The 27,969-nt window shown below is 50.6% G+C and overlaps 11 protein-coding genes across 11 annotated transcripts; 6 read left to right on the forward strand and 5 right to left on the reverse strand.

The window, feature by feature from the left end:
* Window positions 1-1,516: 1,516 nt before the first annotated feature.
* Window positions 1,517-2,293, forward strand: N7477_004391 (CFEM domain-containing protein; the record flags this gene model as incomplete). Its single annotated transcript, XM_056966054.1, has 3 exons — window positions 1,517-1,597; window positions 1,649-1,787; window positions 1,848-2,293. 3 exons carry the CDS (start codon window positions 1,517-1,519, stop codon window positions 2,291-2,293), a joined length of 666 nt encoding a protein of 221 aa, XP_056822835.1.
* Window positions 2,294-2,950: 657 nt separating this feature from the next.
* On the forward strand, window positions 2,951-5,077 carry N7477_004392 (NAD-dependent malic enzyme; the record flags this gene model as incomplete). Its single annotated transcript, XM_056966055.1, has 8 exons — window positions 2,951-3,025; window positions 3,092-3,313; window positions 3,379-3,582; window positions 3,631-3,759; window positions 3,816-3,949; window positions 4,000-4,266; window positions 4,319-4,686; window positions 4,749-5,077. The coding sequence occupies 8 exons, from the start codon at window positions 2,951-2,953 to the stop codon at window positions 5,075-5,077; spliced, it is 1,728 nt and encodes a 575-aa protein (XP_056822836.1).
* A 566-nt stretch (window positions 5,078-5,643) lies between these two features.
* N7477_004393 (putative ubiquitin-protein ligase (Asi3)) lies at window positions 5,644-8,530 on the reverse strand (the record flags this gene model as incomplete). The annotated part of the gene is made up of 2 exons (XM_056966056.1): window positions 5,644-6,185; window positions 6,232-8,530. The coding sequence occupies 2 exons, from the start codon at window positions 8,528-8,530 to the stop codon at window positions 5,644-5,646; spliced, it is 2,841 nt and encodes a 946-aa protein (XP_056822837.1).
* Window positions 8,531-9,670: 1,140 nt separating this feature from the next.
* N7477_004394 (elongin C) lies at window positions 9,671-10,184 on the reverse strand (the record flags this gene model as incomplete). Its single annotated transcript, XM_056966057.1, has 3 exons — window positions 9,671-9,809; window positions 9,889-9,937; window positions 9,995-10,184. 3 exons carry the CDS (start codon window positions 10,182-10,184, stop codon window positions 9,671-9,673), a joined length of 378 nt encoding a protein of 125 aa, XP_056822838.1.
* A 189-nt stretch (window positions 10,185-10,373) lies between these two features.
* N7477_004395 (SDR family NAD(P)-dependent oxidoreductase) lies at window positions 10,374-11,378 on the forward strand (the record flags this gene model as incomplete). The annotated part of the gene is made up of 2 exons (XM_056966058.1): window positions 10,374-11,172; window positions 11,221-11,378. The coding sequence occupies 2 exons, from the start codon at window positions 10,374-10,376 to the stop codon at window positions 11,376-11,378; spliced, it is 957 nt and encodes a 318-aa protein (XP_056822839.1).
* Window positions 11,379-11,614: 236 nt separating this feature from the next.
* N7477_004396 (E1 ubiquitin-activating protein ubaB) lies at window positions 11,615-14,048 on the reverse strand (the record flags this gene model as incomplete). Its single annotated transcript, XM_056966059.1, has 10 exons — window positions 11,615-11,894; window positions 11,950-12,293; window positions 12,350-12,462; window positions 12,513-12,691; window positions 12,742-13,021; window positions 13,077-13,141; window positions 13,191-13,315; window positions 13,371-13,607; window positions 13,727-13,897; window positions 13,989-14,048. The coding sequence occupies 10 exons, from the start codon at window positions 14,046-14,048 to the stop codon at window positions 11,615-11,617; spliced, it is 1,854 nt and encodes a 617-aa protein (XP_056822840.1).
* A 990-nt stretch (window positions 14,049-15,038) lies between these two features.
* On the forward strand, window positions 15,039-16,380 carry N7477_004397 (queuosine 5'-phosphate N-glycosylase/hydrolase; the record flags this gene model as incomplete). The annotated part of the gene is made up of 3 exons (XM_056966060.1): window positions 15,039-15,489; window positions 15,545-15,699; window positions 15,751-16,380. 3 exons carry the CDS (start codon window positions 15,039-15,041, stop codon window positions 16,378-16,380), a joined length of 1,236 nt encoding a protein of 411 aa, XP_056822841.1.
* Window positions 16,381-16,678: 298 nt separating this feature from the next.
* Window positions 16,679-18,078, reverse strand: N7477_004398 (uncharacterized protein; the record flags this gene model as incomplete). The annotated part of the gene is made up of 2 exons (XM_056966061.1): window positions 16,679-17,837; window positions 17,894-18,078. 2 exons carry the CDS (start codon window positions 18,076-18,078, stop codon window positions 16,679-16,681), a joined length of 1,344 nt encoding a protein of 447 aa, XP_056822842.1.
* Window positions 18,079-18,373: 295 nt separating this feature from the next.
* On the forward strand, window positions 18,374-19,085 carry cyp5 (uncharacterized protein; the record flags this gene model as incomplete). The annotated part of the gene is made up of 2 exons (XM_056966062.1): window positions 18,374-18,385; window positions 18,468-19,085. The coding sequence occupies 2 exons, from the start codon at window positions 18,374-18,376 to the stop codon at window positions 19,083-19,085; spliced, it is 630 nt and encodes a 209-aa protein (XP_056822843.1).
* A 530-nt stretch (window positions 19,086-19,615) lies between these two features.
* Window positions 19,616-21,162, reverse strand: zpr1 (zinc finger-containing protein ZPR1; the record flags this gene model as incomplete). Its single annotated transcript, XM_056966063.1, has 2 exons — window positions 19,616-20,953; window positions 21,031-21,162. 2 exons carry the CDS (start codon window positions 21,160-21,162, stop codon window positions 19,616-19,618), a joined length of 1,470 nt encoding a protein of 489 aa, XP_056822844.1.
* Window positions 21,163-24,027: 2,865 nt separating this feature from the next.
* N7477_004401 (RTP1/Tango6 family protein) lies at window positions 24,028-27,576 on the forward strand (the record flags this gene model as incomplete). Its single annotated transcript, XM_056966064.1, has 4 exons — window positions 24,028-24,100; window positions 24,156-24,741; window positions 24,791-26,869; window positions 26,901-27,576. The coding sequence occupies 4 exons, from the start codon at window positions 24,028-24,030 to the stop codon at window positions 27,574-27,576; spliced, it is 3,414 nt and encodes a 1,137-aa protein (XP_056822845.1).
* Window positions 27,577-27,969: the final 393 nt, after the last annotated feature.

The raw sequence follows: 27,969 nt of genomic DNA on the forward strand, positions 1-27,969 counted from the left end.
TGTACCTGTTTCCTCCCCCTGATCTTATGCGTTCTTCTGACTTGGGGTAACCTCCGCCACCATGTCTCACTTGGTCGGATCCAGTGGCTCTCGAGCCCTGCGCGAGCCCTGCCATGCTACTGAGAGTGTTTCTGTCGTCGAATGATACGCCGTCCAACGTAGATGGCATGGCCCAAACTCAGGAATCATACTTCAGCCCGCGATGATCGTGGCAGCCATGCAGGTACGCTTTAGATCGAGAGGATATCTCCCACGACAGGTGGGCGAGTTCCGGAGGCCTTGAGATGATCGAAAGTCAAAAGACTTACGAATGCTCATCATTCCGCACAGTCCCACCTCCGGATACCCAGCAATAGTTCAGCGCAGAAACCACTCGGTCTCTGAAGAACATCCACTAGACCCCCAAAGTGCCAAGAGCATCAACGGTCAGGGCTTGGACTGCTTGCTTTGATTATCTCTCAGACCATGTGTACTTTGGGTTTTCACATCAAGTATAATTCCTGCCGCGACAACGGAAATGGGGGTCGCTGATGGGCTTGACTAGGCATCGGATCACGTCCTTGTTTGGGCTAGTCGAATGCTACGCTACGTCCAGCCCTGGAAGTTCGGGTCCACATTGCTTCCCCGGATCTGCCTTCGGCCTGTGGCTTCCGCCATACAAAATTACGCCAATACAGTACGTGCGGGTGATACCGAAGGGTTCTCCAAAACTACGGCTGTGGCCGCTCTCGCTGCTCTCAATGATCACGCCATGGAATCTATGCTGCCTCGTTCACATGTATCTCACACCTGAGCACTGCATAACAATGGGGATGGAATCAGACTAACGCCTGTAAACCCATTTTAATTACAGAGTCTTTTGTACTTTACCGGTGGCGGCCTGCACCGTTGATATCTGCTGTACATGTGCAACTCGACAACTTCGGGTGCATCTCACCCACCGAGAAGCATCTCCACGGGGGGTCTAGCTTCCAATAGAAGCGAAGACCTGGCTACAAGTCTTTCTGTTGTGCACTTAGCTTCAAATAGATTCCACGCCATCTCATCATTGGTGACAGTGACATCCGCTTTGCCTCTCTGGTCTCACCTAGCCCCGACTTGGCGAGGCGACGTACGTACCCCATACCAATTACCACAACGAGACGCCAATGAACCTGTCTCTGATCAATCGGCTGCCCCATTTCAGGGTCTGGTGTCAGCCATTCGGCCTTGGCTCTGTAATGAGCTTCCGGGGACCCCAGTCCGCTAATCAAAGATCTGAGTCAACCGCGGCCGTGGGCGAATCTCAACGCCCGCCATGAGAAGAGACATGTGATGGAGATGGATGTCTGGTGTGACCCCTGACAGGGTTGGGCAGTGGGGATTCGATGGCTGGAGAGCGAAGCTTATAAAGGCTCATCTACGTCCTGTCCGACCTGAACCTTTTCTTCATTCGAACTACACGCCTCGCTCGCTACTGTCTCAACTGTCGTTTCCAGCCCACTCAAATCTATCAAGAATCTACTCAATCATCAAAATGAAGTTCTCTACCACCCTCGTTGCTCTCGTTGCTGCCGGTCTGGCCAACGCTCAGCTTCCTGATGTTCCCACTTGCTCGGTAGGTGTCTCTCCCGCTATCTAATGCGAATAAAATTAACATAGCCACCAGCTGAACTGCTTCGTCACTGCTCTGACCTCTGATGGCTGCTCGGCTCTGACAGACTTCGCCTGCCACTGCCAGAAGCCCGCCCTGGTCTCCAGCATCACTCCCTGCGTCCAGAAGGCCTGCGACGTTGCCGACCAGATCTGTAGGTCCCACCAACACGGACTGTGACCTATGGAGAGAAGCCCACTAACAATTGCTCCAGCCGTCTCCAACGCCGTCGTCGCCCAGTGCTCTTCCGCCGGCCACCCGATCGTGGTTCCCCCGATTGAGACCACCACCTCCGGCGCCAGCTCTTCCACCAGCAGCAGCGCTCCCTCCTCCACCAGCGCCAGCGCCACCGGAACCAGCAGCGGTAGCTCCAGCTCCAGCTCCAGCTCCAGCTCCAGCGCCAGCGAGTCCTCCTCCGCCTCTGCCTCCGCCAGTGGCTCCTCGTCCGGTTCTTCCGTGACTGCCACCAGCTCTGCTGCTGCTGGCTCGTCCACTGCTGGCTCCGGCTCCACTCCGGCTGGTACCTCGACCCCCATGGGCACCAAGACCGGCTCCGGCTCTGCTGCCACCACCTCGCCTGCCTTCAACGCCGCTGTCGGCATCAAGGGTAACATGGCCGGTGTTGCTGCTATTGCCGCTGCCGCTGCCTATGTTCTGTAAATATAGTTAATCTAATGTGGCACTGTCGGCATTGACATTCATGTCGGGGCTTGTGCTGGCCGTGGTACAGATGCGGGCTTGGCTCTCTATTGAGCATGGGTCGCACTGTGATCAGCCAGCCAAAGGCAGTTGCTTTGCGTCGATGTAACAATGGTACAACATTCACTCACGTTGGAGGGCTTATATAGTACAGATGTGTATAGTGGATGCTTAATATGAATATTGGTGATTTGAGTGAATGTCGGGCAATGTAAAAAAGGCCGTAGGCATGGGCGCCACTTTCAAAGACTCGAGGTGAAACCCTCATAGCCAATACAGTAAGGCCACAGAGCATTCGAAATATCGTTTTTCTACAGTCTCACGTTTACTGACCTGGGGACCCACGCATATGTAGCTAGTCTTGCTGAAATGACCCACGCTAACATGGTGAATGTTTTGACCCACCAGAAACGGGGATGACATCAACCCATAAACAAGCTTCCTGAGGATCCCTGCAACATCCAAGATTTCGTGACACAGACTCCTTCACTGGAATCATTGTAGCGAGATTGTCCAGCACGAGAGCTGCCCCCTTCTATCTACGCTATTGTTGAACCTGACTGCCCCGCACTTGTCCCCTTCCCCGCACACTCTTATCTCATGCGCTGCACCGGCATCATGTCTGCGACCAAGAACGCCAAGTTCAGTCATCTACCACGAGCGATATCTGGGCCTCTGAAATGTTCACTCGAAGTGAGTCAGCTGGGTTTATGATCCCTATCTTCGCGCGTGGACGGGAGACTGAATTGAAGAACTCAGGGCCCAGCTCTTCTCCACTCATCCCGCTTCAACAAAGGCTCGGCCTTTCCAAATGACGAGCGAGCGACTTTCAAGCTCCATGGACTACTCCCACCTAATATACAGACTCTTGATGAGCAGGTGGAGAGAGCTTACCAGCAGTACAGCAGCCGGGACAATGACTTGGCCAAGAACACTTTCATGGCTAGTATGAAGGCGCAGAGTGAGGTGCTGTACTACAAGGTATGTATGAATTTGTGGTTTTGTCTGGATGCGCGGAAGAAGCGGAAATAACAGATTACGTGTAGTTGTTGCAAACTCACCTTAAGGAGATGTTCCCGATCATCTATACTCCCACTGAGGGCGATGCTATCCAGAACTACTCTCGGCTGTTTCGAAAGCCCGAGGGATGCTTCTTGAATATCAGGGATCAGGATTCCATTGATGAATGTCTTTCTAATTTTGGAGGTGCGGAAGACGTGGATTACATTGTTGTGAGTGATGGAGAAGAGGTGAGACAGACTTGCAGATCCCCAAATCCAAAGACTGACACCATTCAGATCTTGGGCATTGGAGATCAAGGTGTCGGTGCTATTCTAATCTCAGTGGCCAAGTTGGTCATCACCACACTGTGTGCCGGCATTCATCCAGCACGCCAGTTGCCGGTGGTGCTTGATTGCGGAACAAATGTAATGAGGTCCCTGCTCCTACGATTGAGGTTTCACTAATAGGGCTGCGATAATAGAACAAAGAACTTCTCAACGATGACCTCTATCTAGGACTACGACAGCCACGTGTACGTGGTGCGGAATATGATGAGTTTGTGGACAACTTTGTCAAGAGTGCACGGAAACGTTTCCCCAAGGCCTACATCCACTTGTGAGTGCTATCAAACTTCATTTGAAAATAAATGGAACTCACACTTCCAGTGAGGATTTTGGTCTTCAAAACGCGAAACGTATCCTGGACAAATATCAATCGCAGATCCCCTGCTTCAATGACGATGTTCAAGGTACTGGCTGCGTTACCTTGGCGGCTATGATGGCAGCTTTGCATGTCGGCGACATCAAGCTGGACGAGGTTCGCGTTGTTGTCTTTGGGTCCGGGACAGCGGGCACTGGCATTGCAGACCAGATTGCCGATACCATTGCGACACAAACAGAAAAGTCCAAGGAAGAGGCATCAAAGCAGATATGGTATGTCCTGCCAGCCATATCTAAAGCTGAAAGCTAAAACTTGTCGGTCCAGGTGTATCGACAAGCCAGGTCTTCTCGTCAAGTCGCTCGGAGATACCTTGACTCCAGCCCAAGTTCCCTTCGCGAGAGAAGATAACGAATGGCCAGAGGGACGACAGGGTGATCTTCTCTCGGTAGTGAAACATGTCAAACCCCATGTTTTAATTGGGACATCTACAAAGCCCAAGGCATTCACAGAAGACATCATCCGCGAGATGGCCAAACATGTGAAACGTCCAATTGTGTTCCCTCTAAGCAACCCAACACGTCTCCACGAAGCTCAGCCCAAAGATCTCTTCGAATGGACAGATGGTCGAGCTCTCGTCGCCACTGGCAGCCCATTCGATCCCGTGGAGTATGGAGGCACCAAATACGTGATTGGTAAAACTCAATATCCCGCCGAGACTGATTTTGGAGAGTTCTACTAACGGGTCATACATCAGCTGAATGCAATAACTCGACTTGTTTCCCCGGTATCGGCCTCGGGGCAGTTCTCTCACGCACTCGTCTTGTATCAAAGAAGATGCTCGTTGCGGCCGTCGAGGCGCTCAAGGCTCGATCACCGGCTCTTGAAGATCCCAAGGGGGCCCTCTTGCCGGATGTAGAAGATGTGCGGGAAATAAGTGTTGATATCGCCGCTGGAGTGATAAAGTGTGCTGTCAAGGAAGGACTTGCGCAGGAGGAGGGTATTCCCGAAGATGATGAGCTGAAAGAATGGATCCGAGCTCAAATGTGGGAAGCTGCGTATCGTCCTTTGGAGAAGGCAGAATAGGCAATGCCCTTTGCCTGCTGGCTTAATCGCACCTGAGTGAAGAGGGCTCAGGCTTTTGATGTTGGCTGCAGAACATCATTATCATATATTACCTGGCTCTTGCTTGTTTTCCTACACAAGCGCAAGTAATAGTTTCATAGCGATACATTTGTCAATTCATCCATTGCTCTAGTAACTTCTCGAGAAGGGGCTGAACCCTTTAAAACAAATTGATGAACAGGGTTAATTAATACAGGGATCAAAATTATCTCTTATTATCTCGGTCACATGCTCGACAATGCCGACGTAGCAATGACAACCACCCAGCTAGAAGATCAAGATAGCTTGGAAGCGGTATGGTCCTAACAGGCAGTCTTGATTATGCAAAGTACTAAAAATGGCTAAATAAACTCTATACAAGAAGGAAGGATGCGTCTTTGGGACTCTGCCCAATTCACCATGAAACTGCCTGAACACGATCGAGTCGGAGTTGTAAATGCACTATGTTACGCGCTTTCAAAGACCAATCAAGTTGATCCAGGTCTTCGAATCGCTAATGCAAAAGGGAGTTCTGATATATGCGTCGTTCAAGGTACCCAAAGCCTCATGAACCCGCCGACCTCTTGTCGACAAGTCACACAACTGCCAAAGTTGTTCATGGCTAAGCTGACACGACAGTCTTCGCAGATGCAGAGACAGCGACAGGGCCAGGTGATAATAGACCGTGGACTTGTCTGGCAAACAACACAGGGTGGGCCATTCTCTCCTAGACCCATGGCGCCGGACTCCCAGGTGCTGGGGTCTGTGTTGGAAGCCTTCTCTAATTCTGCGCGGCGGGAAAGAATTAGCCTCTCTAGCATCTCGGCCTCTTCCTCGGCAGATGGTTTCCGATGCTCAGAGTGGGAATTTGTTGCGTTGTGGTGTAACCGGGATGATAGTAGCACTCGGGATCTTTCCCGTTCTACTTGCTGCTGGTACTGGCTGCGAGTCATGATTCGACCAGATCCTTGGCCTGTACTAAGATGTGCCGCAAGAATCCGCGCCTCTTCTCGGGTTTCGCGATCGCGAGGATCGAGTAAACGGGCGAAAGCATTCAAATCCATGAGAGCATCCTGTTGAGGGGTGCTCTCTCTCGAGAATTGAGGATATGGGTCCTCCTGTGTTGGAGTGCGAACGACCATCCGAAGCATAGTCCTCCCATTCGGGTTCCGAGGCATTGGTGGACATTGAGATCACACTCGTCGTGTCATCATCCTCTCCGGAAGGGTCAAAATCAGGCGTATGGTCCTGATCGCCCCAAGAGCCTCCCGCCCTCCACCACGCATAAAGTTTCTCATCCAGACGCCGCTCGTCTGGTTCCTCTTGGTTCAATTGACTGGAGCGTTCTCGTTTCCGCATTTCTAGCTCAACGTCGAAGTCGTGGTTATCGGGTAGTTCAAGCTCGCCTTCGTCAGTCAGAATCCAAAAGTCTAGAGATCCTGGAGATCCTCTCCCGCCCATAGCTTTGGTCTTCTTCTTCTTCTTCCCAGCCTGGCGTTTAAGCCACATAGGCCGATAGCCGATTCCCAAGCGGTCAAGGGCTCGATTAAAGCCATATGAAATCCATCGGACAATGAGCCAGAAGATCGAACGAAGGAAGGATATACCATGCCATAAACGCACGGATGCCCGCACAGCACCAACACCTCCGAGTTCGGCTTGAGGTCGCATCTGCCGGGATCCATTCTTCGGTTTTTCCAATTTCTTCTCGCGGTTATATCCACTTTCCCAGGCCGAAGGCTGATCCGGCAACTCAAAGCTAGCGAAGCCCACAGCCTCCAAAGGACTCCCTTCAACGTAATTCGGCCAATTCCCATGAGACGAATTTCTCCGGCGAGAAGCTTCAATCTCAGCAAGCCGATCCTTTTCGAGCCAAGTCATTTGCCTTGCAACGACGGCCTTGCCCTCATTCAAGAAGACAGCTTCACTTGCAGCGGTCAGTGCAACATACCCAACCCGGAGTAAGGTGGTGTAAAAATCTTCGTGTCGGTTGATGTGGATGTTACGGATCTGGTTGGAGCCTTGCATATTCTCGTGAGCCAACGCAAATCGTTCCCGAAGAGAAGCCGGCTGGCCTTCCTCAAAGGGCAAAGAAAATGCAGTAATGAGCAAAGCAATTCCATAGATAGCAAAACATGTCGCAATGCCGAAAAGGACCAGAAGATGAGGGACAAAGCCGACGATGCAGACTGTTGGAAATCGGAGCACTCCAGTTTCGAGGCTGACTGGAGGTCCACTTTCCATCCCCCACGACATGGCTGCCATAAAGCAGAAGCCCCAAAAAGCGGTGTTAAAGAGACGGTATCGACTCTGTTTCCCAAAGACGTCGAGGACGTGTGAAGATAGGCTGTTTAAGCATGAAATCAAGACGATGAGCAGGAGTTCTGGAGTGGCGTTCATTCTATCGAGGACTTGAGCTCTCGTGAGAAGTTGGAGTGGCGATGCGCTATCACTCGAGCCACTTTCGTTGAGAGGGCTTTGTTTAGGGAGACCAAAAAGCCCAAGTCCTATCGATTTACCAATCATGGACTCGGCCTCGGCAAAAGCCAGAGAGTGCTCGAAGATGGACATGCCAGTCTCAGTCATCACAGGCCGACCCTGAAGTGCGCACGAAAGAGTTTCGACAAAATGGCTCAGACAAAGAAGCAGGAAGACAGGCCATAGGAGAGAAAAAGAGCCGAATGGGATGTCAGTATTGGTAGCATCACGTCCCATACTAACGGCGCTGCAAGCCCGTTCATCGCTTTCCCATGGTAACAGCGTAGACGCGATCGAGTGGAGAGCACCTCCGCCACTCGCATAGTCGAAGATCAATGATTTCCCTGGCTTTCCGTATCGCATGGAAGAGTATTCGGGAGACGTCTGACACCGGATGCCACGCAGAAGGGAAAGTATCTGCGAGACAAAAAGAAGGATCGGAATGATGCGTAGAGCAAGCCGTCTTTCCCATCCTAATCTCAGATGTCTCCGGGTGGATGCATAAATGGTGATGCGGTTAAGGATAAGAGCCTCGACCAGGCACGCGAACGCCCAAACGCTGGTCAAATAGCCGAAGAATCCTCCGACCTTCCTCATGGTCTGCAGGAACTCAGTCGCATACCAGCTATCGCCGTATCCGACTGCCTCGCGAGCCATGTTAGCCGTTGCAGCCGCTGCCTCGCCTGCCATCCCTGTGTCGCTTGCGGTCGATGCAGGACCACTCCATAAATTCACAGTGACGTCTTCGATTCCAGCGAGCCTTGCCACGTGTCGAGGGACCGTACTAAAAGCGAAGGTCTCGGCACGCTGGAAGGCGCGAATGGGTAAAGTAAGAAGTTCGAGCGGCGAGGAGGGGATGATCGAGTTGCCGGAAGTCGCGGAGACCGTATTGTTGATAGTCTGAGCAAAGGAAGCGGATGTACTCGGCATGGCGGATGGGCCGACACCACCAGACATGTTGGGCGTTGAGTGTTGACTGTCCCTCTACCAGGAACCACTATCAAGGATCCGGGGAAAGGTGTAATGGGACGCCCCCACGCCGCGTGCGATATCTGACAGAACCGAGGCGAGGGATCAATGTGCTATATGAAGTCAGGTACTTGTGAGTATGTCGGTCACAGTGAGCATAGCTCCTGAGACTTTCATCTCGTCGATTGAGGGGGAGTGAAGGGCGATGATCATCGACCCTCAGCGGGCGCGCCCTCCGGATGAGTCAGCACAAACCGAGGTCTGGGGAAATGTGGTTTGGGAATTCATGCAAAAATCGAGATGAAAGTGTCTAGTGGGGTTGATCTGATGCTGCAAACAAGTGAATTTATGATTCATCAGGCCTAGTGAAGATCAAATTGTCAAGTCGAGGGACGCTGGGTGGGAGAAGAGAGTACGGCACGCCAATGTGCAGGTAAGGCCGCAAGAACTATACAAGATATTCAATTTTGAGATGAGCATTGCTTCTTCGCCATGGATTTTCTTGGAACGCGCACTTGATGATAATAGTCTCAGTCCGTATCAAGCAACATTTATATAGCTAGATATGCTGAGATCAAATGTACCTACATAAAGTCATAGGTCAATATATCATCTCCACCTATCTAGGTCATGTAATCCATTCAATCTACCATCGTATTATGGAGAGAACATATATCGCAAGAGACCCACTTCCAGTAGTCTATGGATACAAGATAGGAGAAGCACACACATGCGTGCCGTCCCTGATGCCTAAGCTCAGACCCATTTATATCATGAGTTCAAGCTTGGCTATTTGGATTGTGTTTTGATCTACCATCTGTTTTAGGTCATTCGCCCACGGCGTTAACAGGGCGAATGATTGATGCTTCGATGGCTTGGCTTGGATATTGTTCGTTGCTCAGAGAACGAGATTGAGTCAGAAGTTGACAACCATGCTTTCTATTTGACCAGCAGTAGATTCATAAGCAAAAACGCCGTGACTTCGCCTGCAAGTCCAGGTTGATAACGCCCCATTATCCTCGTCGCGCCGTGAGTCATTGTAGATGTATTGACAAAAGACTTTGAATTTTCAAATTCGGGTATCAGCACAATTGAAGAGAATGAGAAACCATCTACACTTACACCACATCAAGTATCCAAGTAATCAGCCGCCATCAGCAATTCCAGGCACAGCTCAGGCGGAACATCCATGTCAGGGACATTAATCTGGTCCTTGTGCTTCTCGTTGTAAAGGAAATATTCGCAAACTTTCTCGAGGACGATGCCACTGCGGAGGAATTTGGTGTTAGATGTCTGAGTGGAGGGGCGACGTCGAGGGATGCAGACAGCGTCGAGTAAGAACATACCTCAAGGTCTCTAGGTTACAGCGACCAGTAAGTGCTTCTGAGAACTTGCCTATGTGCCGCCATCAATCAGTGAAAAGCCTGAAAAAGATGGAGCAGATCCACGTACTCGCGGGGTCCAGCATGCGCCGAATGGTGCCGGAAACGCAAGCGGCACTGCGCGGGATAATGAACTCAAAGCCATCGCTTGAGACCAATGTCACGAACTCGGAGGTTGTGTTATCTACCATGTTGAAAGGTATGTAGTCGCGTAGTCGCGTCGATGGCGGATTCGAAGAGTCGCAGGCCGCTCGAGGCATCGAAGTCCGTGCGCACCGATAACGATAAGCGGCCCTGATGCTTGCCTTCTGAGCTTCATCTTGACCCTTCCATGAATTTACTATTTCTATGGTTCCTGGTACAAATTGATGCCTTAACAAGCAATGTATGTCTCTATATGCTTGAGGACTGGCCTGCGGGGGCCAGTAGTCTCTCATTTCGCGCGTCCGATGTATGGTGTCACATCTGGCTTCCGCGTCCCAGCAACCACTCGATTCTACTCTGAAATGGCCGATGAACCTACACTTCCTTCACATTCTAATCGCCTCTCCGGTCGCACTTGTATGATAACAGGCGGAACATCAGGTATCGGCTTCGCAATTGCAGAACGGTTTTTGCAAGAAGGAGCTACAACCGTCATTCTTGTCGGCAGATCTCAAGAGCGGCTCCAAGCCGCAGCTGGACGTCTTGATATCTCAAAAAATCATGGCGACAACGCTACAGGCACATCGGACAAAGTGCGTCTGCTTGTCGGCGACGTAGGAGAGACATTGCATCATGGAAGCATGAGCTGGAGAAAGAAATGGTTAGCTCCCCCATACATCGCCGGAGCAACGAGAACTAATATTCCGCAGGCCAATGTGGACATCCTCGTGAATGCAGCGGGTATAACTATCAACAACATCCTCCCAAGAGCCGAACTGCAGGATATCTCAGACATCTTGCGCACGAATCTTGAAGGCGCCATGCTCACCTCCCGGGCATTGGTGCGCGCGGCAATTCGGAACAGAGTACGCAACCGTAAAACGGCCGATGATGCAGAAATATCGCGGTCGAAGTGTATCATAAATATCTCTTCCCTGCTTGCACTCAAGGGTGGAACTGGGGCTGTTCCGTACGCTGCAACTAAGGCTGGGCTCTTGGGTCTGACGCGATCATTAGCTGTTGAGGCGTCTGTGTCGCTGAAGGGTGCCGTAATTCGGTCTAATGCCATCGTACCAGGATATATTGATACACCAATGATCGCGGGTAAGTAGAGATACACTCCTGCGGAATACTACCGCTGACATTCTCTAGACTTTACACCAGGCGAAGTTGATAGACTCAAGGCTATGATCCCTCTCCACCGATTCGGAAAGGCCACCGAGGTTGCGGATGCGGCTGTCTTCCTCGCAACAAATGAATACGCCAACAACTGCATACTCAATCTCGACGGCGGACTTGGTGCTGTATAAATAGTCATTCGAAGGACCATCATGTACTTATATCATCGACATTTCGATACGCTTCAGCCTCGGCTCATGAATCTTGGCATAAATGTAATCTCAAATCATGAATTCTTGTCTTGATTCGAAGACACTTTTTCCTTGCTATGATACAAATAGAAATGAAGAGTAAGACCGACTCAAACCGGATGAATCTCTATTTCTGGGAATAAAAGCACTTGTCGACCCATCTGTCATGTTTCGTTCTAGTCATCGATCAAAATAGCTCCATCATCGTCATCCAGGACGATCAGGTCGACGTCATCGCCGTTGGTCTTCAAGTCTCCGGCAGCCTTCTTAGCAACGTGGCCGTTGGTCATGGTCGTGTCTTCGTCCTCGCCCTCACGCTTGCGCTTGCCGATGATGGCGTCACCGTTAGGAACAAGAGCATCCTCAGGGGGTGGAATGAGAGCCAGCTTGGGCTTACGCGGGATGTCCGGGATGCTTTGTAAGGAAATGGGCTTGGAGTCCTCACTTGGTTCAGTTCTGCAAATATCAGTCAGTAAAGAGCTTAAAGGACCCGCTGGCATGTAGAACGGACCGTGCACTGATGACAAGCTGTAGATCTATACGAGGATCTTGGTCCTGGTCATCATCATCCACGATGATGAGGAATGCCCAGTTAGTGACCCCCAAATTCGAGAGCTCAGACGGCAAGTTGTCATCCAGATCAGGATCATAGATCAAACTACCACCTTTCATGACAGCAAACTCTTCACTGTAGCCAAGTTCCTCGCGGAGAAGGCTGACCAGGTCTTGAAGCGTAGCACGCTCTGGGTCAAATGTCGCCCGTCCCTGGACAGGGGAGCATACTGGGCAACCGGGCTTGGGGGGATCCAGTGAATCGGAGTTGATTGCTCGTGCGCCGGATCGCTCGAGGAAAATCTGCAGTCACATGTCAAAAAATTGATAGAGATTCCGGCGGAAGATTGATTAATTACCATTTTGGCGCCTGCGAGGTTGTCTTGGAGAACCTTGAAAGCCTGAAGAACGCACAAACTTGCTGTCATAGCGTTGGTGGTAGCGATGGCAGGGATGATATTGCCAGCCATTTCTACTAGAAGTCAGTCTCCTGTTCCCATTTAATCTGGGTTCTGAACGGACGCTTGGTATCAAATTTGGACTTCGGTTCCAAGTGGAAGATAGTAGCCCGCAGATTGGCTGTTGCGGTCACAAAATCCAACGTATCCGTATCATCTTTGTCAAATGTAATGATAGGTTTCTCATCTCCGGATGATGCATTTGCTTGCATTTCCTTCAGACGTTTGGTGAGTCGATCGGCACTTTCATCATTCAGCCAAGCCACACATTTTAAGTGAACAACTCTTCTCACCTGTCTTTAAACACAGCAAAATTTTCTGCTAATGTCCACGCTCTCTGATCGGTAATCGAAATTGCGGGATCCACAGATGCAGATTCTTCTTGGAGCTTGTCGTAACCCAGTATGTCTGGCCTTGGGCGCTCTTTCCACATCTCTTCCATTCCGCGCAGTCGCTCAATGTCATCTCTGAAAACCTTCTCGAATACCTTGCGGCAGAAACCATCGGAACCCATGGAATTCCGTATCTCCTTCAAAGCATCTGCTTCCCTTCGAAGTTCCTCGATCTCTTGAGCTATCCAACAGTCAGTGTCGCTAATTGCAGTCATAGTTCCAGGCCCAAAACTGACCGTTGTCTGCATCTTCAGTAGTGTCAAGTTCCTCCGGGCTGTCTTCACTTTGCCCAAATAGCTCCCTGTAACGGAGTTAGTCGTATATCACACCGAGCAATAGACCAGACATACGGGATGAGGTAGTTCTTAGCCCATACGATACAGTGGATAGGCTGTGACGGATTACTGCGGATCGTGCAGATAGGAAATGATTTGGGAGTCTCTTTGTCATTGCAATCGTAACATTCAGTTTTCCCCTGTGGTTGTCAGTTGGATCCGAGCTGCGATAGGTAATCTCGTAAGGCTACTTACCTTTTCAATCACCTGGACCTGCCCGTTGAAGCCGGTGGTGCCACTCTCGACAAGAGGCACACCTGCGGCGAGACACATGCGGTTCACATGTCGGCGCGCGGCCAGGTTATCAAGCGCATTGAATACAATATTGAATCCCGCGAACCAGTCGACACTGAACTGCGAGTCCATTATGTTCGCATGATAAGCTTCCAGCTTTGCGCCAGGCTGGAACCGATGCGCAACTTCCTTCGCGACCTGAGATAGCATATATAAAAGGTCAGAAAACTCTCAGGGTATTCATGGGGGTTGCGCGGGGTCCGCGACGGGCGGTTCGCAAGGGAGGATCGAGATGGTTGGATGCAGGGCATACGCACCAAGGCCTTTGGTTTCTTGATATGTTCGTGGCGGAAAAGAAATTGACGATTCAGGTTGCTCAGGTCGATTGTATCGAGATCAATGATGTGAATCTCACCAAAGCCTGTGAGCACGAGGTTTTTGAGCAGCTCACAGCCAATGCCACCGGCTCCAACGAGTAGGACGCGCGACTAGAAAGAGAGGAAGAACAAGGTCAGAATCGGACCGCGGTAACCAATTTGCACTCTAGATGAGCTTCCACAACCGTGCAAGTATTCTTACCTGCTTGATGCTGTTCGTGAGCTCCACTCCGAGCGAGCGCTTGATCGAGCTGGCGCGCATGATTGCGAGCGCAGAGATAGTGACGTTAGAAACGTGTATCAGGAGAGATGAGCCTATCGGCCCATGTAATAGTGGACACTAAGTAGAGACAGGGAAGCGAGGGTCGGAGAAGGGGACGCGAATGAGTCGCGATACGAATGAAGGTGTTCGTGTGAGATCCCGGAAGCAGAGACCGGAACGTCGATGACGGCACAGCGGAGCCTCAAGTATTTTAGCGGCTCACAACTACTCCCTCTATTTGTTTTCCTTCAATGTTGGGCATCTTGCATAATTGTGATCGCGTAAATATCCCATTAAATTGTTTGTGCAATTCCATGCGACCTGTTGCCGGCACCTTACAGTGCTATGCATTTTACGGCGTGTTTGCGCTGGCTATGAAGAACAGCGATGTGCTGATCTATGGCGGAGCGATGGTCTGGGCCTGTTCCTGACTTGCTTCTGCTTTTGACCCTATCTCGAATGTTTCACACATTGTCATCATGCCATTCTTGACCTTGGGGTACAGTTCCAGCTACAATTTGCGGGTATCTGACCATTGTGGGTGAGGCCGGCTTTATATGCACATCGGCAACATTCAAGTGCCACAGTAACCTAAGGTGAGACACAAGCCACGAATAGTTAGCAGCTTTTACATTGCTGGATACCTTGTCACCCCTAAATTTGGATTATCGACTCCCAAAACTCGGACACAGGGCGCTCCTTGCACCTGCTTACATAATATGTGTGTCTATCCAGAAATCATTGAATTTTCTCCGTGGCGACAAAGGACAACCTTCGACTTTGCATTGTGCATGATCAAAGACCAGGCAATCTCCGAGCAGGTCTTCTGATCTTATAGTTCTCAATACATAGCCTTGGTGTGGGCTAAAACATTGCTGTGTGGCCACTCCCTTAGCACTGCATCTGGTCCCTGTCGCACTGAGCCCCACGAATCAGGGGGATATACACTCGCCTTTACTCCACTTTTGCATAACAACACAGCCATTGAATATGCCGTCTCTGGAAATTGATTCCGAACGGAGAGGCTCAGATGAAGCAGACCCTGAGCTCGTCGAACTGCTTCGCCAGCACCTTGGTCTGGGTGGAAAGACGAACAAGTCTGCTCCTCCAGAGACAAAGGTGCTTGAGGCTGCACAGTACATTTTTGATAATGCAATTGATGTTGCATTGAGTCCGGCGCAGGTAAAGGAGGCTGCTGAGACGATTTGGCGGTTGATGCAGAAGAAGGCGTACTCCACGCAGACATGGTCTGAGCATGAGCTGCACCCACAGGAGAAGAATGAGAGTACCGTGGACTTCATTTTCACGATGGATCTTTTGAACTTCAGCTTTTGGTCCGATGAAAAAGATGAATCAAAGAGATTCTGTATTGAGTACCGTGGCAGGAAGTGGACTGGATACTGGAGTCTGGTAGCTGCTCTGCAAAGAGCTCTAGATGAAGGTATGTCACAAATGATAGGCGCCTGGGTCTTCTAAATTAACAGATTATCTCACAGGCATCCCAATCACCACCCCTGACTTTTGGGTGAACGAGGCTGAATGCACCGATGAGGTCCTTGGACATGTCTTTCGATCTGCAACAGACGAGGACATCCCCCTATTTGAAGAGCGGGCGCGGTGTTTGCGTGAAGCTGGGGAAGTCCTCTGTAACGTACGTCTGATGCTGTCTTTCTCTCTACATGCATCACTAATCCACCCTTAGGAATTCGGAGGTAGTTTTGTCAACTGTATCGACGACGCCAACTACTCCGCCGCAGGCCTAGTCAATCTCCTAGCCGAGAACTTTGCCTGCTTCCGCGACGAAACGAGCTTCAACGGCAAAAAGGTCCGAATTCTCAAGCGCGCCCAAATTCTCGTCGCAGACTTATGGGCCTGCTTCAATGGTGAAGACTTTGGAGAATTCCACGACATCGATAAAATCACCATGTTTGCAGACTACCGCATCCCCCAAATGCTGAACCAACTCGGCTGTCTCCGTTACTCGCCTCCCCTGGACTCTCACATCCGTGGCTTGAAGCCTCTTACGCCAGGTTCGAACTGGGAGATTGAGCTGCGCGGCACGAGTATTTGGTGTGTTGAGCTGATTAAGCGTGAGATCGAAAAGCGACACCCTGAGGCAAAGATTGCCGGCAAGAAGGGGGCCACGTACTCGGACTTTGGGGATATGGAGCACTACGAAGGCAAGAAAGGATCCGCAGGAGAAAACTCCCACAAAACATATGGGATCAACGCCATCTTGATCGACTTCTTCTTGTACGATACGATGAAGAACCTGGAGGCGGAGCAGAATGAGAGTGTTCCGCACCATCGGACTAGAAGCATTTGGTATTAATTAGATGCATTGGGTATACGGTGTCGGCGATGGCGTTCAACGGGAAAAAAACCATGAATGCATTATCCCATGCCTGTATTGGCTCTGGAAGCTTGCAGGCATTGGGTGGAAAGGCGCTTCATATTGGCTACAGCGTATAGACTCAACGGTCTAGCCAGTTTTGTGGATTTTTGGATAGATCTGTGCAAATATAGCACATTTGAAAAAAGCGCATTCTCTTGTTCCGAAATTACGATTTCATTTCCATTGTAGGGTATCAAATGATTCTAGCGCCTGTTACCGTGTCCTTCATCCCACGCTAGCATGTAATTGAATCATGCAGCTGTAGATCCAACGCGAGACATGATATCTGCTTTCCATTCAATAAAGTCCTCCTGCGTTCCTCGCTAAGCCAATCCACACGATCCTGCATCATAGTTCCCAGACCAGGTAATAAATCACTGTGGGAAGCTTCGGGCTTCAAAGAACGAGACTTGGAAATGCCAGTGTCGTCACGACGCTTGGGCAATTTAACGCCTCGGAAGGCGGCATCTTCTTCGTCAAGATTGCGGTAAGAAATGCCCTCCTCATCCTCGCCATGCATTTCTCCCGCAAGTGGGATGTTCTCAAACCACTCCTGGCCGTGGGCCCAGCCCTGTTCCATGATCAAGGCAATCCACTGATCGACATCATCACGATGCCGTCTATCGGTAGGAAGATTCAAGGAAGTCAGGGCAGTTTGGCGCATCTCAGTGAAAGTCTTCTTGTCCATCTTCTGTGCCTCGCCATCTGTCTCGCCGTTCCCCTCAGACGACGCGGAGTTTCGTCGTCGAGCAAGAACTATAAAGTAGACCGCGACTACCATGGCATAGACGAGATCTTTGAACTCGGCATCATTTCCAGTAATAGAAACGATCGGGTCCAAGAACTCCAGTGTCTCTTCGTCGAAGCCTTCTTCGTCTCTGTCCATACAGGATGTCAAGTACAGGATGGACGAAACACCAGAGAAGATATGAGGGGGCAAAGTCCGTGAGATTGGAGGTCTAGACCAGGTGCTTGTCCGCGGAGCCGGGGTAGAAAGAGTCTTACAGACTGTGCGAATAGCGGTCATTGCCCATGCAGGAGCATCGGGAATAATTGTCGATTTGGAGACATCTCTAGGATGGCTTTGGATAGGTTTCCGCGGGGAATTAGAGGGTGAGCCTAGTCTGGCTGCGACATTGACACTCCTCTTCAAAGGCGTTGATTTGGAGGGTGTGTTCTGGAGGCCTCGTGAAGGGTTGTTGCTAACTGTTTTTGTAGGAGTGGTCTTCGCCGAATTACTGCGAGTCGGTGTTCCAGATGCACTTGCTGAACGCTTGAGTGCTCCGGCTCCAGATCCGAGAGATCGTTCAAGGTAAGAGTAGAGCTTCTTGTATACGCGCGGAAGACATGGGGGATGGCCGAGGAGCGGGGGAAGCTTGAGAGCTCGACTTAATCTGTTGATTGAGCAAGTCAGTAACATTTCGTTCTCAGGTTTAGCGGATTAGCCTACCTCCTGCAGGCGATCTCCGCGCAGGCATATGGCCGGGCGGCTTCTTCTTCGGGCTTCAAACTGCTTGAGAAGCTACGCGATTGGGCCACAAGATTCAATGCTAAGCTTAGAAGGTCCTGCGGCAGATCGTTCGCATGCGTAGGAACCAAGAGTCCCAAAGCTTGTTCGACCTGTCGGTTGTTCATTGTCGATGGGGTGCTTGTGCACGTCTAGCTCGAAGATATGCGGATTGCGGTGCTGAGTCAAGAAGGGAAGATGTTATTGGCGGTTGGAGGTTGCGAATCGCTTCAAGTATCCATTGTTTGCTTCTTTCAAACGAGATAGTGTTGTCTTAACCCTTGAAACGAAGTTGCGACAGTAAACAGCCAAGAAACCACGGCCGCAGATCCTGACTAAGCGCGATATCGACCGCCGCATCGATCTCGCCAATGGCTTTCTCACGTGTGTATTAACCTCATATACGGAGCTATCTCTACATCCATGTCTGTCACTGTAAGTGTGTCACTTATTATAAGCCTCTATGATCTGTTATGGAGCCCAATTTTCGATACATTGCTAAACATTTTGCCTCTAGCTCCACACTACGCAAGGTGACCTCAAGGTCGAGCTGTTCTGCGAAGCAGTACCCAAGACTGCAGAGAACTTCCTCGCCCTATGCGCATGCGGTGCATACGATGACACACCATTCCACCGCCTTATCCCTGGCTTCATGATCCAAGGTGGCGACATCTCCCTTGGATCAGCCGCGAAGCCTTCGGCCTCGACAAAACCTCAGCTTCCTTTCGAGATCCCCAAGGGCGGCACCTCAATATACCACCCCTCCGCGCTCAACCTAGAAATACACCTTCCGGCCCTGAAGCACAATGCGCGCGGCATCCTCTCCATGGCTTCTCGTCCCGTCAAGGATAGGACAGCACCAGGCTCGCAGAATGCGACTGGCCCAGCTATCAACGGCAGCCAATTCTTCATTTCCTTTGCGCCAGCGCCACATCTTGACGGTGCCAGTACTGTTTTCGGAAAGGTGTTGAACTTAAGTGCCCAGGACGAAGGCGGAGACGTTCTTTCCAAGCTGGAGAAGGCAAAGGTGAAGGTTGACAAGAAGGGCAAAGTTTCTCAGCCTAAGGAGGGAGACGACTTTGAGGCGCTTCGCATCAATCGAGTTACCATTCATGCAAATCCATTTGCTAAGTGAAGAGCCTCCGGAATTGACGCGGCCTGAATGGGCCGGTCTCCGAGTATAAAATTCCAGAAGGCTCACTAGGCAAGCATGCCTTCATGTCTTCGCTCTAGCGTTTGATTTCAAGATACCCAATCACTCCGAACTGACCGTATGCCTGACGGCATGACAGTGGTCGCTTCCAAGGTCACAGCGACTTACTCGGGACCAAATGACATGCTCCGCCGGACGGGTTTCTCCTGCTATCACGGTATCTGGCCGAAAAGACACCACCGTCCATATCAATCTGAAGCAGAGATCGGAACGATCTAGCCCTTTTTCTAGTAACACAGTTTTCTAGACTACTGTTGGAAGAATTGTATGATCAGACAGACAACTTTTATGTTCGTTACTCCCTAAACATCCCAATCACCACCGGATATCTATAGAGAAAAATCAATGTATACAACAAAGACGCCGTCATGCAACATCGAAAAAAGGAAAACGTTCGCATCATGAATGGATATCAAATCGTCATAAGGAAAAGGTCAACCGAGAATATCATCTCATGACTGCTCCTCTGCCTCAGCCTTCTCAGCAGTGGCCTTCTCGGCCATCTCCTTCGCGTGATCTTCCTCATAGTTCTCAGTCTTCATATCCTTGAGACCAAGCTCCTCCTCCTCTTCCTCGGTGCGAGTATATTCTTCGGTGAAGATCTGCTCGTCCTTGGCAGGAGAGCACAGATCCTGAACGTAACTGCTAGCCATGGGGTCCTCGAGGGTAAGAGTGAACTTGATCTTGCCAGCGATGGCATCATTGAGCTTGTTGAAGAAGCTGTCCCACTTGTTCTTCTCTTCGGAGGCCATGCTGTCTCCGGCGCCGGAACCAACGGCGTCGAAGATATGGTCGTGCAATTGGTCGCGGACCTCGGTGAGCAAGCCCTCGACGGTAGTGAAACGTCCACCGAGACTGCCGCTCTGGACTGTCAGGTCGAGTTCCTCGCTAGAGAGACAGCAAGTGTCTGACTTGAGAATGTCTCGGCTCAAATCAACCTCGTTCTCAACGGACAATTTAATGCGCTTGCCCTTCTCGGGAACTTCGCCACCAGTCTTGATGTCGCTGTTGCGGTAGCCGCAGCCATCCATCTTGATCCACTTGCCTCCCTCGCCGGGAACTTCACCACCGCAAACAGTGCTGAAGAGCAAAACTTGCTTGAAGTGGGGAATATCGACAGACTTGCAGTTAACCACGCAAGGTCTGTAGCAAGCGGGGCACTCGGCCGGGAGAGTATAAACCTGGTTATTGACGATCTCGGATTCGAAGTCCTCGTCCTGGGTGGTAGTGACCTCGTTCTGGGCGGCGTTGGGGTCGTTCGAAATGCCCAATTCTTCATTTTGCTCGTGGGTGCGGAAGTATTCGCGGCGCTGGTACTTCTTGGCGTGATCCTGTCCGATCGAGGGGGCGATCCAGCTATTTCCGGTGTAATCGTCCAGGCTAATGGTGAAGGGGAACCCGTTACCCTCCAGTATATCCTTCAGCTTGTTGATGATCGGCTCGAGGGCATCGTGGAGTTCCGGGGCCTGCTCCTTACGGGCGGGCTGGTCACTAGCCAGACCTTCGTGGATCTTCTGGATCAGACCCTCGACATTTGTCAATTGCCCGTTGCCCGGGGGCGCCTCAATACCCAAAGTATCAATCTTGAAGGTGGAGACATCGCTCTTGACGACCTGTTTCTGCATGTCGTGCTCATTTTCAATGACGACGGTGTATGAGCAACCCTTCTCCTGGATCTGACCGGCGGATTTGATAGAGTTGTTCTTGAAATGACAGTGCTCGCATTCGAAGGACTCGAGGATAACATCGCGGAAGTAGGGAATGCGAATGAGTAGAAGACGGGTTTCGCCCTAAGCAACTATGATTAGCATGAATCATAGATTTGCGCGCGCGTCGCATGGGGGTTTCGCTTGGGGAAAAGACTCACATTCTCGTGGCAGTTCATACACATACTCTCAAGCTGCATGAGACCGGTGTCATCATCGCGCTCAACCAGATCACTGGGCTTCTGGAACATCTGCTCGTCGATCATCTCATCCATCTTTTCCTCGGCAGACATTCTGGCGATGTTTTTGAGGGTCAAAGAAGAAGGTAGCAAAACCAAAGAAACTAAAATATCCCCTCCGAAGCAAAGCGAACTGCGAACAGATGGAGTGTGGGTAAGTTATCTAAAAGACTTATCGCCCAAAAAAAAGTTCTCCAGCGCCCGCCAGAACATTCCTGTTCGTTCTGCGGGGCTTGGAGGGGTTTATGCAGCTGACTCAGCTATGTTTTTATCCACTTTTATACCTGTTCTATCATAATTCACCTTTCATTTCGACTTTCATTTCGACTTCATATCACGAAGCTAGGAACTAAGGATATACAGAAACAATGCAAGTCTACCATATATGAGCCAGTCGAGGTTTTCACGTTCTTACAAGTCGCCCCAACCGGTTCGGCACCATGTGTGTGGTCGCGAGCTACCTTATAACTGGTCCAATTGGTGGGAACAGTCAGTAGTGCAGTTTACAAAGAAATCTCAAAGATGAATGGGATTGATGCTGGAAGCCGGCAAACAATGTGTCAAGTTTTCTGCAGTAGTAGTTAGCCTCTCTTTCATGGGAAGGTTCGAGTTGGGGTACTTATAAAAAAAAAGGGGGCCGTTTCCAACCACCGAGGCAGAGGGAAACGGCTGTTCACCAGCCTCGCCCGTCTAGCGCATTCTGCTCCATGTCGAGACGACTCCCAAAATGCCAATTCCAAGGGATCACTCAGCTGTTCCTTGATAGCCAAAGACACAAGATACCTGCCTCGTTGCGCGAGGGCTCATCATTGGCCAACCCAGAAAGCAAGCTCCCAGTGCCAATACATAGCACAGAAAACAGCGTGGACAAGCCAAAGCTTTGATCCTCACTCGAGAGAGGTCCCATGGTGTTTCCTGTATGTTGCATACGTGTTGAAAGCTCGAAGACCTAACGACCAGGACTGGCCAGAGCCAAGGGAAAGCAAACGAGGCGACTGATAGATTTGAGACTGCGGCCAGAACAACTGCGACCGATTGAGGTTGAACAGACTGGGAGTAGAAAAAGGGGAGTTGAGGAATGACTGGGTACAGAGCGAAGCATGGTGAACGCAATTTGCAGTGTCCCCATCCACACACAGCCGAGAAGACATCCGGAAGCGGGTCATGTCTATCAATTTATCAAATCCGGCTTGCGAGACCGCCGTTTCCTAAGAACTGTCCAACCCGCCGAGCATTCGCACGGACATCCTGTCAGGAGCATGAAGCCGATCTCTTGTGCGTGGTACAGTACCCTCTGGGACGAGTTTTTGTTTCCGCTCCTGCTCCTTCCGAGGATATTCACAGGAGGGCGTATTTTGAAGCGCACAAAGAACATCCAGAAAAAATCGCTCCCTACTCTCCAAAGAGAGGAACAAAGATTGGCAGTCAATGTTGATGTAGCCGGCGTCCATCGATCGATTTGCAAGGAATTTACAAAGAGATGGTTGACGCGAGTAGTCTGGATCTTCCAAAGAAGCCGAATCGATGGCGGATGCCGTAATTCGAGGTGCCTAGCTGGCTTGAGGCAGAGAAACAGCACGAACCCAAGAGGTAAAAAGTAGGGGCCAGATGCCCAGGCATCTCCGTTGTAAGAACAAGTACGGGACGGAAGACAGTTATCGCGAACGGAAGCAAGGAAAGAAATGCGAACGAACAAGAACGAAAAACACCAATCTTGATAGGGGAGATCCATTGCTGGCCGGAACATGACAACAAACCAGAGACCTTGATGCCTTCTTTGCAGAGGGGCATTCAAGGGCCATGATGACAGAAGAAGCAAGAAGACCTCGCGACAGTACCATCTATGAAGCCTGCCTGGGCAGTTCCAAGGAGATGATATTGATTCCGGCGAGTGGATCTTTCTGGATCGCTGACATCACGGCGTGTGTGATGGTAATTGTTGTGTTCTAGGCGCCGGACCTCTAGACCAAGCAGATTGATGTCCCGGGTATTCGAACTCGATCGTCACACTAAAATCCTATCCGCTGCACTGTCATGTTGATCCTCCCAAAGACAACCCCTGATGCTGAGGTGCCCGACGAGCTCCACCCACTTTTTCTCTTCAAATTCGAACCGCTCACAGCATAGGTCAACCATCCGATTGTGACTAACATGCAAATTCCAGCATAAGAAAACCGACGCGTGATCCGTGAGGACTCATTGCATAGTTGACCGTCTTTTGTGCCGCGAGGCTCTGGAAAAGTCGAACAACTTTCGTACCCTCAGTCCATCATAGACCAATTCGACTAGTCATAGTATCCGGCATGCTTTTCCCGCGAAACTTTGTCACGAAGACAATCCGACTGGGCTGGGCTTAGGGTTAGATCGCGACGTCATCACGCCAAATGCAATCACATCAGATCGACAGAATCGAAGAGAAATGATTTGCAACTGACTGCAATTGAATGCAGAGATGGGTATCGGATCAAAAGAAGGAATAACTGTACATGGTGCCTCGTGAGGCAAGAGACTGGTGGCTCCACACTCAAACAAGACGAACGGTAGAACTTCGACGCGTGTTCAACAAACCTTCGGTTCAACGACGGTGCCGTGCGTCAAGCGAGATTGGAATAGACAGATTGAAAAGACGAAGCCATTACGAATCGTAATTCTCGGGAGTGTTGGAGGAAGGGAAACAAAACAACTGCGATTGGAGAAAGAAGAGGAGCGCGAAGGCGCGCGCAGTATGCACATCAAATGCCAGCGCGACTCACGTAGTCATGTGACTGACGCGCTTTCAGCGGGTTACATAATCACATTCTACAACGGACCGCCTGCTTCTTTCGTCTTCGCAAGAGGGATGATATCAAACTACTGGTCGTGGTTGAGGGAAATTCTTCACAGTAATTTAATGATCATGCGTATCTCTACACATTCATGATGGGAGATCTCAAACTTGTCCAGGAGGCATTCGATGCAGCCGGCGACTTTTTGAGCCCCGTGCTAAATCGAGGCATGCCACTTCCAGCTACGACTATTTTCATCTTCGGAGGCTAACTGTGTTGAAGAGGAAATCCAAAAGTCCCAGGGAAGGTCACTGCTCGAGATCTTGAACCGGACCTCGGAACTCTCGAGATCCGATGATGGCGACGCCAGGTCGACCGTCATCTATCGGGCCTTAGACATCTTGCATCGGATCCACACGGCTTTTGTTACACCAGTCGGAAGTCAGTCCGAGCCTCAGCCAGCCGCATCCTCACAAGGAACTGCAGATCTCGAGGATGCGAAGCGACGCCGTATCCTACATGCCCTGCTGGACTTGATCTCCTTAGAAGGGATCTACCCGTCGTTGTCCTCGGGAGTTGGCATTCCTCTACAGCAAAGAGTGATATCCGTACTACCGGCTGGTGTTATCGCAAAGCAGGCACATTCACTGGCAAGCAGTATTCCTCATGATAAAGACCTTCTTCAACATGTTATGACTATTCTTCTGAACATCCTTTTGGATTCCAGACCAAGCATCCAGCCAGTTATCCGAGGTCGCATTCTGAGTGATATAATTAGTGGCGCAGCGGATCTAGCGTTCAATCCAAATCTAGCCTCAACCTTGGACCAAACCAAGTTCCAGGATGGATTCGCCGAGGTCATCGACCAGTATGTTTCAACCCCGTTTGGAGGCCTTGCAGGTGCTGACATACTCAAGGACTGCAAGTGTGATGTTGCTGCCCACGCTATCCAACTTTTTGCAGTCGGATACTACACCTTGGTTCAAAGCGGCCATTTCAAGCCAGATATCTCGTGTGCCACTTCGCTCAGGTGGTGTCTTACAAACCATAATGTTTATCGCCTCGCAATTCGCGCCATCACTGGGACAAGAAGCCCAAACCGAGCTTTCTGCAGGCCCACATTTCACAGTGCAAGCTATTATGCAGATCTCGCGACTCCTTTCCTCCGTGCCACTGGGCGTTGAACCGGTGTCGTACTTCACTGCCATCGCTCCTCAGCTTCTCACACTACTCGATGGGCCGGATCCAGATCTCAAGAAGACTGTGTCTTATGCTATCGGTAATGGCATATTGGGGAAACGCGCATATGGTGTTCCTGGAACTATAGGCCACTCGATTTTCCTTGAGCCTCTCTTTGGAGCACTGACGGCCGAGCTCAACGACGTTTCAGAACGGTGGATGGTACAATCCTCGGATATGGAGGGTTCGTCTACACTAAACACACGAGAATCATCAACAAACGCTCTTGTGAACGGCAGCATGGTCAATTTGGCAATCAAGAGGCTTGAAAGCCTGGCCCTACAACATCCAAATCCAGGTCTCGTAAAGAGGATCGTGTATCCGATTCTTCTTCCATTGTGGGGCCTGGCATGCTATGCCAAAGAGCATGATCTAACAGATTTTCACGAAAGAATAATGGCCTTGCTGAAAACGTATTTTGGCATTTCGGTTGGCGTTCAGCCACTCAAGAAACTTGTCGATCATCTTCTCTGGGACGGTGGCTCAACATGGACCTACTTCACAGAGCCAAAAAGGCAAATAGCACTGACAAGACGAACGAAACTTGAACGTGATCGAACAAATATCATCAAGTTGATAGATTCGCTCCAATGTCGGACTGATCTCTTTGTTAGTCTGCTAGGCTCAGACCCTAGTAGTGAGGAACGAACCGGGGATATTTTCCTCTACGTGAGCGAGCGTTGGCTGGTTCAGCCTCAAATCTCCGACAATGGTGCCAAGACTCAGAAGCTTGGTGAATCAGACGATGTCCTTCAAAAGCTGATCAGCGCCAAGTTGGCAGAAAAATTGCTTGACAACTTCAAAGATACCTTGTCTCGCCGTCCGATGCGAGTCTTGGAACTCATCAAGCAAGTCATTGATGGAGAGCTGCGTCGACTGAATTCCAGGGCCAGGCAACGTGATCACTGGACTGAAAATGTGTCGCTCTCTTCCCTTTCCAATATCGTATCCGGCCAGAAGGAGCAAGAGGATACTTCTGACAAGGAGTCATCAGAGTCCTTATCAACCGCTTTCAGCTTGCTATCAACCGTACTGGCATCCCCTGAATTTTCCACTTCACAAGAGACCAAGCCGTTGCTCGAATCGGTCAAGAGTCATCTTGACCAGCTAATTCCACTTCTCTCGCCGGCTATGGCCAAGCCAGCAACAACCTCATCAATGCTGCTCGAGATCCAACTCACGTCGCCAGAGCATGATGGTTCGAAACCAACACCTTCTCATGTCGCCGACCTTGAGACACATCGCCAAGCGTTGGTGAATCTCAATTCGAACCTGCCACCCGTCCAGGCCGAAGGTTTCTCATTGCTGTCAAAGTTGATCATAAGTGGATCGCCTGTACTTGATATCCCATCAACGTTGACACTTCTTCTATCCGTCATTACTGATATGTCCGAGTCAACCGCAAACGAAGAGTTTATTTACCTGAACGCGATCAAGCTGATCGGCACATTGGCATCGAGGCATCCACGGACGGTGATGAAGACTCTGGTGGACAGCTATATCGACAAGAAAGAGCAAAGATCTCTAGACTCACGTCTGAGGCTTGGTGAGTCTCTGTTGCGCACCGTTCAAGACCTGGGTGATGCCTTGACAGGTGACACCGCCAAAATCCTCGGCGACGGTATGGTTGCCCTGGCAGGCCGCCGAGGACACCGACCCGAAACGCAGAAGGGTCGCAAGGAGCAACTCGAAAAAGAGCAGCGCCGAAAGGAGCGAGAGGAGCGCAAGCAAAAAGAAGCTGTTCTGCCAGCAGGATGGTCGATCCCGACTGATCAAATTCCACCAAAGCTTGAAGAGGAAAAGGGGCGATGACTCTGACACAGAGTCTCCTGAACAGGTAGTACACGCTGCAAACATCGTTGCAGCATGGGCAGCCGGTGCATCAACAGACGAAGAGCCCGACGACCTTCGCGTCCGTGCATCGGCCCTTTCTATCCTCGCCTCTGCAGTGCAAACCAACATCCTAGGTCTCGGCCCATCCGTTGTCTCATCGGCTGTGGATCTCGCCCTGGCCACTCTCACCCTGGAACCTGCCCCAGAGAGCGCCATCCTCCGTCGCGCAAGTGTAATCCTCCTCCTCGACATATTGAAAGCATTAGACGCCGCTCGCGAAACAAGACACGGCAAGGATGTTGGCTTCGGCTTCTCCCTTCACGATGACACGTACAGTTTCGGTTCACAAGACCAATCCGGCGGCCTAGTCACTGTCGGAAATATCCCTTCCATGCTGCGCACGCTGGGCTTCGTTGAAACGATCGAGACAGATTCGATTGTACGTGGACATCTTCGTGCACTGATCGAGAGCCTAGAAGCCTGGCTGGAGAAGTCGTTGATGTGGGGAATCGGTGCCCAGCGAGATGACGAGCCACATTTGGAGATTGGAGATCGGATCGCTGGGTTGACCGTGAACCCAATGACTGGGCGAGGCGACTCGACGAGGCCGAAGATCGAGGAGATAGAGTAAACACGCTCCACACATCCGTTTCCTTTTTCCAAGACATATGTTATCTTGGTCGAACCTCGAGGCTGGTTTCAACGTGGTTTAAGTCGGGTTGTAGGGGTTGGCCAGATTGGTTCAGCGTGACCTGCGTGAGTTTACAGAGACACGATATTGATTTCTAGATGATACAGTCAAAAAAAAATATTTTTTTGTTTTGATTTAATTAAATCTCGTCAATCCCACAATACACGTGCTCAGTAGGAGATTCTTGCTCTGTTCAATATATTCCGGGACATCTGTGATGTCGTTGAAAAAGGGAAGTCGTCGCATGCCGAGTCAATTTTGGGTGAGGGGCAACACTATCACACATGTTTCCCACGTACCCAAGGCGCGCGGTGATAGTTGCCTTTTTGCATT

Source organism: Penicillium maclennaniae (genome assembly GCF_028827695.1).
Source record: "Penicillium maclennaniae strain IBT 15551 chromosome Unknown utg000004l:1.0-3007600.0:1.0-3009580.0, whole genome shotgun sequence".
NCBI lineage: Eukaryota > Fungi > Ascomycota > Eurotiomycetes > Eurotiales > Aspergillaceae > Penicillium > Penicillium maclennaniae.